General features: G+C 37.4%; 1 protein-coding gene and 1 long non-coding RNA gene across 3 annotated transcripts in view; one reads left to right on the top strand and one right to left on the bottom strand.

The window, feature by feature from the left end:
• The window catches only part of LOC107552854 (uncharacterized), a 14,128-nt gene extending 13,803 nt beyond the window's left edge, over positions 1 to 325 (top strand). The window contains exon 3 of the long non-coding RNA XR_001604904.1: positions 258 to 325. This is a non-coding gene — a long non-coding RNA (uncharacterized lncRNA). The remainder of the gene's footprint in view (positions 1 to 257) is intronic.
• Positions 1 to 10,799, bottom strand: part of cdc42l (cell division cycle 42, like) — an 11,721-nt gene extending 922 nt beyond the window's left edge. Inside the window, exons 1-6 of one of the 2 annotated variants that reach the window (XM_016234865.1) lie at positions 10,691 to 10,799; positions 9,782 to 9,886; positions 7,447 to 7,519; positions 3,561 to 3,670; positions 1,121 to 1,318; positions 206 to 1,040 (exon numbers count right to left, since the gene is read on the bottom strand). In XM_016234865.1, coding sequence (XP_016090351.1) covers positions 951 to 1,040; positions 1,121 to 1,318; positions 3,561 to 3,670; positions 7,447 to 7,519; positions 9,782 to 9,886 — 576 coding nt within the window. In that variant the 5' untranslated portion in view covers positions 10,691 to 10,799 and the 3' untranslated portion in view covers positions 206 to 950. Of the gene's footprint in view, positions 1 to 205; positions 1,041 to 1,120; positions 1,319 to 3,560; positions 3,671 to 7,446; positions 7,520 to 7,787; positions 7,893 to 8,696; positions 8,805 to 9,781; positions 9,887 to 10,690 lie in introns of those variants that run through there. The other variant, XM_016234864.1, reaches the window with a different exon arrangement.
• Positions 10,800 to 11,765: the final 966 nt, after the last annotated feature.

Genomic DNA, 11,765 nt, shown 5'->3' with positions numbered 1-11,765 from the left:
TATGGCCATAACACTCTGATCCAACATTAAAATTGTAAAAATATCTAAAACTGTTATTGTTTATTTTATATATGTTCTGTTTCAATGCCATTGTCAGTGATTAGAGCTAATTATATGCCCAAACCAATCACGTTAGCTTGCTTTTGTGCCAGATCCAGTCCAGTACATATTATTAACAGTATATGAACCACATATAGCACTGAACCTGCCTACAGTTGTCATGCGAATCCAGCGTCTATAACTGGCAAAAACGCAAGAATTTCAAGAATCGCTTTTGTGCCCATTGCAATTTTGTGACGCTGTGAAAATGCTCAACTGAGGAGATTTAAGAAAGCAGAAATCAGCTTCTGCACACACTATCCACAGGTTACAGAGCAAACAGCTGAGCCCTGCAGAAGTGCTCATCAGAGCAGTCAGCATGTTCGGCTTTACACTTTATGAAATTTGCTGTTTATAGACATTGTGTGCTAACCATTCTTGTGCAGCTTACAGCAAAGCATGTCAGAGAAAAACCCGGCGTTTGTCCAGCTAAAGCATTTCAAAAAATCATTTTGGATGCCGATCAGAAACCTGAAGCATTTAATCTCATGTATTTGTGCCACTGTCACACTTTTTTGGGATCGATTACATGTAACTGACACTTAAAGCATTAAATTGGATCTATATGTTGCTCTGTAAGACATCACATGCGTAAAGTGCGCCTATATCTTTTCTCTCTTTTTTTTTGTCATTATACTCTTTGTTTGTAGGGGGTGTTACTGGTTCCAGGGTTCTCTAATTTCTTCTGTTGTTCTAGAAACATTTAGAAAGGCAGATAGGTTTTTTTTTTTGCTGTTTTGTTCCTATAATTTTTCCCAATTATAACTCTCTCCACTCCAAACCCCACCAGAATGTTTCTTTTTCTCTGCCTCTCTTGTTGGAGTGAGTGCATCACACCACTGCTTGTGTTCCTACAAAAGGACGCAGCGCTTCTTGGGTTTGGTCTCTGGAGGTTCAAGGGCAGCGAGTATCGCCTCGTCGAATACATTCTTCAGGCCTCTCTGTAAGAAAGAGATCGTAAAATGTAATTTGCAGTGGGTCATGTGGGTGACATGCGGGTGTGTGCGGCTGCTCTTTTTACCTGTGTGAGGGCGGAGCACTCCACGTATTTGACAGCTCTGAGGTCTCTGGCCAGCTTCTCCCCACTCTCAGGCGATATGGGGCGCTGCTTGTTTTTGGCAAGTTTTTCCACAGTGTTACTGTCATCCCTCAGGTCAACCTGAGTACCCACCAGAAGGAACGGAGTGCGTGGACAGTGGTGAGAGATCTCTGGTACCCACTTAAAGAAAGAGAGAGGAGAAAAAGGAGTGGTAAGACAGTGCCTAGAAAGCTACTCATAGCACAAACAGAACAAACAACCCAACAAACTTAAAAACACAGTTATGGCAATGAAACTTCTATTCCATACAAACTGACAAATACAATAAAACAAATATACAAATTAAATGAAATAAACAGTGCTTTTATTTTCCATGAAGGTCTACTAACATTACTGTTCACGTAAGTAATTAAGTATTACAAGTAAGTTAAGTAATTACAATTTTCACTGTATGTATTGATAGATTAATACTTATTAAAGCTATAACGTAATTCAGATTAAGAGCTGTGAGTGATTTTGTCTTTGCATTTTGTTGTTTGATTAACTGATGGCCCAAGTGACAGTCTGTCACTTTAAGACAATATATTGACACATATTGGATTTTCTCCTAACTGTTCTCGTCCACTTAAGACATAAAATGTGTTTAAGTAAATCCTCTCCAAGCCGGCCATATTTTGTGTGTATTTCATCGTTTGGACGCGCCTGAAGCTCAAAGTGTAAATAGATGGTCCATTTTGGAGCGCGTCGGTTGCACACATTTCAGCATGAGGAACAGCGTCTCTTGTGCGGACTGTGCTTTCAAGGTTTTATTATCAAACATGTCCCGCAATTTAGCAACAGTATAAAATAAGACGGCCTTTTTTCAACAATCACCGATTGTGCTGATTCTGACTTTTAAGTTTGGGTTTTAGGGAGGAATGAATGCGAATGAATGAAGGGAAAAAAGTTGCGCTAGAAGAAACGCGGCTATAATCCTTATAAGCCAAAATCTAATAAAAAAATGTAAATAGCATAAAACAGGCACAGGCCTAAAGTGTAAGCAGATGTTTGAATGTTTAGTTCTCTCCTCTATCATAATTAAGCAGGCATTTCATGTTGCGCGTGTTGAAGCTCCTCTGCACGAGCGCGATCTCGCTTCTGAGTTGCGAATAGCAAAAATGCATCATAGACAAATGTTTGAATATTAATGCATATAAAAACAGCTGGCGACTCTGGTGAGATAGAATTTGCCAGACAATGTATCTATCGCAATAATAAATGTATGTGTGTTTTCTTAATTTCTTCAGTACCGATAGCAGAACCGTTAACGTCAGAGCTTATCGATACTCCGGTCTTTCATAATTTAGCCCCGGGACTGATTAAATACCGGGTTTCGGTACCCATCCCTACTGATAAAGCAGCGTTTGTGAGCTCAGCGCTGATTTGTGTACAGCCGTTACAGGGGAAACCTCTATTTCTCCCGCTTTAAAGCACCTCCTGTTGGCAGAGAATGAATTTGCATTTTCAGTAAGTCCATCTGATTTACGCAGAAAACATATTTTGCTTTTCCTATATCCACGGGTGCTGCGGATAATCCTTGGGTCGGGTAATAAAAAATGCATTCTGATTATTTGCGGGTGGATAAAAATAAATCATAAATGATGCAAATATTAACTACATTTTTTTCATGAGGCAGACGATTTTGTGTGTTTGTGTTCGTTCGCCTGATCGGGAAGTTGCATTGACAGACACTGTGACATTCCAGATAAAGTTTGAAAGGTGTAAAACCTGTGTTAATGCTATTGAGTAGGCTAATATGGCCAAAGAAGATATTTTGTTTTATAAATAAACATTAATTTAAAAGCAGCCCATCAGCGTATTATCCGTTACAGCTCTGACGAGGTTTTGTTCTGTCCTCCATGCTGTGACAACTCACAAAAGACTATTTTTAGCCAAGCAGCGCAGAGAGCCGCTTCAAGAACGTGCCTCGGCTGGCCGGTATAAACACAAGCATTAAGAGCGGCCGCGATCAGCTCCGGTTCCCGTGGAGCCGTAACGTGCCGCAGACGCGTGCATTGAGGCACAGATCAGCTCTAACGTTACTGAATCTGCTGTTAAAAATGAACCATCCATTCATCATATTATCATGCAAAACATACACGACAAATAGCACATTTTTCACGGTTCCTTAAAACGTCATAGAATTTCCACACCGGCGATGACATGACTGCGGCGCCAAATGATTTATGTCCCCACGCATCATGTACGTCGTCATGCGTTGACGTCATCAAATTGCAATCGGTTCGTGAGATCGGCCAAGTGTAGTGAGTACCGATCGAGTCATAAAATGTGATTATCGGCCGAGAAAGGTGGATCTTTCATGTTCTGATGTCCCAAACAGTGAGACCAGCAAGAAAGAAGAAAGCATTTGATGAACACCTACCTTCTCTTTCACATTCTCAAAGGAGGAAGGAGAAACAACAGAGAAGCAAACAAGGAAGACGTCTGTCTGCGGATAGCTGAGAGGCCGAAGTCTGTCGTAGTCTTCCTGACCTGAGAAAACAAGAACAGACGCAGTTCATTACCACCTCTCTTCAGCTCTGAGAGTCACTCGAGATGAACACAACAGTTAAGACTGAAGAGAAATCCAATCTAACTTAAAAAAAGCTAGAGATAATTATAAATTAATGTAGACTATGTTTAAAAGTTGGGTGTCGATAAAATATTAAAATGGTTTTGAAAAGGAGTCTCTTATGCTGACCGAGGTTGCACTTATTTGATCAAAAATACAGTAATAACAGTTATATTGTGAATTATTACCATTTAAAATAACTTTTATATTTTAATTTATATTTACTTAAAACATTTTTATTATTATTAATAGGGCTGAATGATTAATCGCATTTGCAATAATATCGCGATATGAAAAATTTAGATTTTTCAAATCGCAGAGGCTGCGATTACACAGTCACGTGACAGGCGAGAGTAAAGAGGTGTGTTCGACTTGACGATCAGATCGGTGTATGACATCAAAGTACGAGGAGACATCCGCTCTCTTATAGCTCTCGCAGTACTTTGATGACACACACCCATCGGTCTAAGCAGCGCTGCTTCAAGTCGAGCGCGGGCCATCAGCAGAAAAAGAAAATAAATAAGTAAACAGCCAAAGGACGTAACTTAGACTGGGAGATGGATCGGTTAGTGAAAGGGAAGAGAAAAGCCATAGATGAAGTTGCACAGACCCAGGCAGGTGCTGGTCATTTAAAAGCTAAATGTAGAAAATATGAAGACTATGTTTAAAAGTTGGGTGTCGATAAAATATTAAAATGGTTTTGAAAAGGAGTCTCTTATGCTGACCGAGGTTGCACTTATTTGATCAAAAATACAGTAATAACAGTTATATTGTGAATTATTACCATTTAAAATAACTTTTATATTTTAATTTATATTTACTTAAAACATTTTTATTATTATTAATAGGGCTGAATGATTAATCGCATTTGCAATAATATCGCGATATGAAAAATTTAGATTTTTCAAATCGCAGAGGCTGCGATTACACAGTCACGTGACAGGCGAGAGTAAAGAGGTGTGTTCGACTTGACGATCAGATCGGTGTATGACATCAAAGTACGAGGAGACATCCGCTCTCTTATAGCTCTCGCAGTACTTTGATGACACACACCCATCGGTCTAAGCAGCGCTGCTTCAAGTCGAGCGCGGGCCATCAGCAGAAAAAGAAAATAAATAAGTAAACAGCCAAAGGACGTAACTTAGACTGGGAGATGGATCGGTTAGTGAAAGGGAAGAGAAAAGCCATAGATGAAGTTGCACAGACCCAGGCAGGTGCTGGTCATTTAAAAGCTAAATGTAGAAAATATGACGAGGCATATCTTGCTCTCGGCTTCACTCACTGTGTCTACACCGGACACCACAGTTGACGCGTCGCACCGCAACAGCTCTACACTAGATGCGACAAAGCGACCGTTGCAAATCATTTTAACGTTGTGTCAGTACGACATAAATAGAACAAGGCAGGTGAGGAGGAAAGCCTGTGTGTGTCCTATGCCTTAGTGGACAGCATGAAACCCACAAAAAATTAATAAATAACAGAGAGAGAATAATAATAAGTTATTCTCTCTATGCTATTTTTTTAAAGTGATGCAGGTGTTTTTTTCCTTGTAGGTTTTTTAAATTTAAAAAAACATTAATTTTTCATAATGTTTAGTGAAATTATTTGGTAGTCTGAGGGGGGCACAACCAAAAAAGTTTGAGAACCACTGGTCTAAAGTTAACAGACAGTGTTTAAAAAGTGCAGTGCACATGTTTACATATGTTTATTACAGTGACTTTGAATAACCTAAAGTAGTGTGCCAAAGCAACAGATTTGTTTTTATATTTCTGCAATCTACTTTAGTTTGTGTGATTTGTTACTGACTTTCATATTCATGTTTACACCAGGCTTATTTGTCAGTGCTTTATGTTATGTTTTATGTCATAATTATTACATGTTTACAAGGTTGGAAGTTCAACAAATCAGTCAATATACTGTGATTGTAGTTGTTAAATAAAAATGTCATATCAATTCATGCATCACCTAATTTCATCATAACATATAGGCCTGGCCTACAGAAAAGAACATTTATGTTTAATCTATCTAATAGTGTGTTGGTCATACTATACAATGATTTATAGCTTGTCTTTGTTGAATAATACAGAACAAAAAAAATTGCATATTAAATCGCAATCGCAATATTGGTAAATTTCAAAATCGTTCAGCCCTAATTATTAATGTTTAAAACAGTTGTGCTTTTTAATATTTTTGTGAACACCATGATACATTTTTTTTTCCAGGATTATCTGAATAGCAAGGTGAAAAGAACAGCATTTATTTGAAACATGCAAGCTTACTGAATAAAAATATTTATTTCTTTAAAGAAAATAAAACTTAACGGTAATGCATCAACAAAGATGGTGGAATTGTGTGTAGGTGAGATGTGATTTCCACCCTATTATACCACTTATAAACTGAGATTGTAGTATCAGTATGTATTAGTGTGTTGGTCATACTATACAATGATTTATAGCTTGTCTTTGTTGAATAATACAGAACAAAAAAAATTGCATATTAAATCGCAATCGCAATATTGGTAAAAAAAAAATTGCAATTAGATTATTTTCCAAAATCGTTCAGCCCTAATTATTAATGTTTAAAACAGTTGTGCTTTTTAATATTTTTGTGAACACCATGATACATTTTTTTTTCCAGGATTATCTGAATAGCAAGGTGAAAAGAACAGCATTTATTTGAAACATGCAAGCTTACTGAATAAAAATATTTATTTCTTTAAAGAAAATAAAACTTAACGGTAATGCATCAACAAAGATGGTGGAATTGTGTGTAGGTGAGATGTGATTTCCACCCTATTATACCACTTATAAACTGAGATTGTAGTATCAGTATGTATATAGTAAATCAACATGCAATTTGAAATCCTATTAACATTTTTTAACGAGTCTCAGTCTGAACAAGCAGGTCGGATATAAAATTGTTTTTAGCATCTTCAGAGCATGGCACATATGTAACATCATAAAATATGCATAATATTGTCTAAAGCTGTATCTTTATCTCACTTGTTCTTATATACCGAACTGTGAGATATTCACTAAATAGTGAATAGTGAATGAGTCAGCGGATCTGGACACAGTATGAATGGATGCATAAAATGCCTGTCACTTGTTTTCCCATAAGTTCAGCACCATTTTTCCAATTTTTCAATAGTGACAGCTATTGTCTCACGTCTGTTGGCATCATGTTGACATTTAATTCACTATTATGGTAACCAAACTTGTTATACTAAATACTGATTATACTGGTCAACCAAAAAAATAAATACTTAAGAAGAATGACAGTGTGGAGATTCAAATTAGATTTGTCACGTAACATCATAAAATATGCATAATATTGTCTAAAGCTGTATCTTTATCTCACTTGTTCTTATATACCGAACTGTGAGATATTCACTAAATAGTGAATAGTGAATGAGTCAGCGGATCTGGACACAGTATGAATGGATGCATAAAATGCCTGTCACTTGTTTTCCCATAAGTTCAGCACCATTTTTCCAATTTTTCAATAGTGACAGCTATTGTCTCACGTCTGTTGGCATCATGTTGACATTTAATTCACTATTATGGTAACCAAACTTGTTATACTAAATACTGATTATACTGGTCAACCAAAAAAATAAATACTTAAAAAGAAGAATGACAGTGTGGAGATTCAAATTAGATTTGTCACGTGTAAAGAAAGCCCTAGACTGCATTACCTGCTGTGTCAAAAAGCCCCAGTGTATACGGTTCGCCTCCAATCATCACTGTGACAGCATAGTTATCAAAAACCTGCAAACAAACACAAATGTATCTCATTCACACATAATGTAATGTCATTTTAGTTCAGACAAGACTAAATATACAATACTAATAATGTTTCTAATCAATCAAATCAAATATCCAGTGAAATACTCACATGCATTAGAGTTCCTAGTCTTAAACAGCACAAAGCACACAACACACACAATAGCTAGCATTGTTATTGATAATCACTGGATCACTGTGCCCCCTCCCACCAAATCTCTGACCCAGAGCCCACCACCCTTTACTCCGTTACCGTGGGAACATATTCAGAAGGGAATTTGTTGGTTGTGTATGAGATGAGGAGGCAGGTCTTTCCGACAGCTCCATCTCCAACCACCACACACTTTATGGTTTGCATCTATATGGCGAGAAACAAAGATATTGAAAATCACGTTATTACTGGTACTGGCCCTCGTGGGATTCAGAATTAACCTTTGAGTGAACCATTCAGGAATCATGTGTTTTGAGCAGTTCCACTGTTTCCACTGTTACACAAGGAGGCAGGCTGAACGCATTTACCAGAATTGCCAATAAAGTGATGTGATTTGATTTCAGAGACAAAAGCAGGCATAGAGAAATACATCTACAAGAATGTGTCCTGTCTTATTTGCTTCCGCATATTAACGCTGCTGAGAGGAAGACTCGACTTTGTCACTTTGTCGTACTCGCACTAACAATATCGCCTGGTTTCAGTTACATTACCGTTAATGAATGATTTTATTTTGAAATTAGACCTTATTTAAAATGTTCATCCTTAGTAATTACTACATTTGCAGTCCAATTAGGGACGATAAACCAAACGAATACCAGGTACCTTAAAAGCAAAACACTAATGAGCTTGTTTGAACACTTCGCCTGATAAATCTACTTAATTGAATACTATAGTAAATGGCGAAGAAATGTGTAGTTTTTGGTGATTACAGAAAACTAAATAAATCTTGACGAGATTTGTCAGCAGTGAAATAAATCAAAGTTTTGTGTAACGAAGGCGACAGGATGCTGCGAGGCTAAGCTAACGCGCTAGCACTGCTGAGAGGGCCACAAATCATCCTAAATCAAAATGACACAACGGTGAAGCCTGCCTTAAAACGTGTACTGTTTAATGACCGTTTGACAGGTTAAAAGTCAAATAAAATAATGTTACAGATTGAAAATTACTTACCGTTCCTCTCCGGCGACTAGGCGTTGGTTACGTCCGGGTGTGAGAGTATCAATCTGACGTGAATGAAAGCGAAAAACGTCTTGTCGTAGTTCCTGCGACATCTAGCCTGCCCACTCTGCGCACACGCCCAACACAGGTTGCAGTTCCTATTAGGCTGTCGCTAGGGGCCCAGTGACAGCTTTTCTCTATGGTTACAGACATAAGAGGGCTTTTTGACATTGGCTGTATTGTAAACATATTTCATGAATACATCCAAATGGAATATGTTCTAAAGACACACATACACAAACTAGAACAGTAAAGAATGGAAAGAATAAAAGCTAGTAAAATGCGCCTATTTCATATTTTACTTTACAAAGTAATTAATAAAATATATGATTAAAAAAATCGTAATAACTTAAATGAACACACTAGATGGCTACTAAACCCACATATTGTATAGTTACTTTAGCGTTATAACCCCAAACGGGTGCAAGTTAAAGGAGAACAAGTTGAATTTTGTGCAGACAAACCGCTGTGGCTAAATATTTGAAGAGCAATACAATTTATATTTTTGAAAAAAAACAACAAATAAAAACTAAAATGCAATACAATGAAATAAGCTTGTCAGTAGGAGCTACTGGACAATCACGTGACTGAAGTTGGGAACGAGTGGAAAAGGTGGCTTTACTTCTGTCGATGAGACATTCTTTGCTCAAATCCTGTGTACTGCCATCTAGCGATGCGACAAAAGGACAGGCAATAAGCTCTTTTATTTTTCGGTTTAATTTTTTTGTGTCTAAAATTCATTATTCAGCGTAAAATACATTAAAGAAATACACTCTTCGCGTTGGTGGTTTGGCAGGCCTTGGTAGAGTGTATTTGATTTTGCATGTGCTTGTACCACACCACAATACTAATAATGTTTCTAATCAATCAAATCAAATATCCAGTGAAATACTCACATGCATTAGAGTTCCTAGTCTTAAACAGCACAAAGCACACAACACACACAATAGCTAGCATTGTTATTGATAATCACTGGATCACTGTGCCCCCTCCCACCAAATCTCTGACCCAGAGCCCACCACCCTTTACTCCGTTACCGTGGGAACATATTCAGAAGGGAATTTGTTGGTTGTGTATGAGATGAGGAGGCAGGTCTTTCCGACAGCTCCATCTCCAACCACCACACACTTTATGGTTTGCATCTATATGGCGAGAAACAAAGATATTGAAAATCACGTTATTACTGGTACTGGCCCTCGTGGGATTCAGAATTAACCTTTGAGTGAACCATTCAGGAATCATGTGTTTTGAGCAGTTCCACTGTTTCCACTGTTACACAAGGAGGCAGGCTGAACGCATTTACCAGAATTGCCAATAAAGTGATGTGATTTGATTTCAGAGACAAAAGCAGGCATAGAGAAATACATCTACAAGAATGTGTCCTGTCTTATTTGCTTCCGCATATTAACGCTGCTGAGAGGAAGACTCGACTTTGTCACTTTGTCGTACTCGCACTAACAATATCGCCTGGTTTCAGTTACATTACCGTTAATGAATGATTTTATTTTGAAATTAGACCTTATTTAAAATGTTCATCCTTAGTAATTACTACATTTGCAGTCCAATTAGGGACGATAAACCAAACGAATACCAGGTACCTTAAAAGCAAAACACTAATGAGCTTGTTTGAACACTTCGCCTGATAAATCTACTTAATTGAATACTATAGTAAATGGCGAAGAAATGTGTAGTTTTTGGTGATTACAGAAAACTAAATAAATCTTGACGAGATTTGTCAGCAGTGAAATAAATCAAAGTTTTGTGTAACGAAGGCGACAGGATGCTGCGAGGCTAAGCTAACGCGCTAGCACTGCTGAGAGGGCCACAAATCATCCTAAATCAAAATGACACAACGGTGAAGCCTGCCTTAAAACGTGTACTGTTTAATGACCGTTTGACAGGTTAAAAGTCAAATAAAATAATGTTACAGATTGAAAATTACTTACCGTTCCTCTCCGGCGACTAGGCGTTGGTTACGTCCGGGTGTGAGAGTATCAATCTGACGTGAATGAAAGCGAAAAACGTCTTGTCGTAGTTCCTGCGACATCTAGCCTGCCCACTCTGCGCACACGCCCAACACAGGTTGCAGTTCCTATTAGGCTGTCGCTAGGGGCCCAGTGACAGCTTTTCTCTATGGTTACAGACATAAGAGGGCTTTTTGACATTGGCTGTATTGTAAACATATTTCATGAATACATCCAAATGGAATATGTTCTAAAGACACACATACACAAACTAGAACAGTAAAGAATGGAAAGAATAAAAGCTAGTAAAATGCGCCTATTTCATATTTTACTTTACAAAGTAATTAATAAAATATATGATTAAAAAAATCGTAATAACTTAAATGAACACACTAGATGGCTACTAAACCCACATATTGTATAGTTACTTTAGCGTTATAACCCCAAACGGGTGCAAGTTAAAGGAGAACAAGTTGAATTTTGTGCAGACAAACCGCTGTGGCTAAATATTTGAAGAGCAATACAATTTATATTTTTGAAAAAAAACAACAAATAAAAACTAAAATGCAATACAATGAAATAAGCTTGTCAGTAGGAGCTACTGGACAATCACGTGACTGAAGTTGGGAACGAGTGGAAAAGGTGGCTTTACTTCTGCCGATGAGACATTCTTTGCTCAAATCCTGTGTACTGCCATCTAGCGATGCGACAAAAGGACAGGCAATAAGCTCTTTTATTTTTCGGTTTAATTTTTTTCTGTCTAAAATTCATTATTCAGCGTAAAATACATTAAAGAAATACACTCTTCGCGTTGGTGGTTTGGCAGGCCTTGGTAGAGTGTATTTGATTTTGCATGTGCTTGTACCACACCATAAATGATATGTGTGTGTATTTATATATATATATATATATATATGAATATAAATATGAATATATATATGTGTGTGTGTGTGTGTGTATTGATACTTTATTTTATATTTTGCACACAATAAACCAAAAAATGCAAAACCATCAATACGTGCACACACACAGAAAAGAAAAAGACAAAAAAAAAAGA

Source organism: Sinocyclocheilus grahami, unplaced genomic scaffold, assembly GCF_001515645.1.
Source record: "Sinocyclocheilus grahami isolate Dianchi unplaced genomic scaffold, SAMN03320097.WGS_v1.1 scaffold459.1, whole genome shotgun sequence".
Lineage (NCBI taxonomy): Eukaryota > Metazoa > Chordata > Actinopteri > Cypriniformes > Cyprinidae > Sinocyclocheilus > Sinocyclocheilus grahami.
Note: the sequence above shows the minus strand (reverse complement) of the source record. Positions and strands in the feature narration are given on the sequence as shown.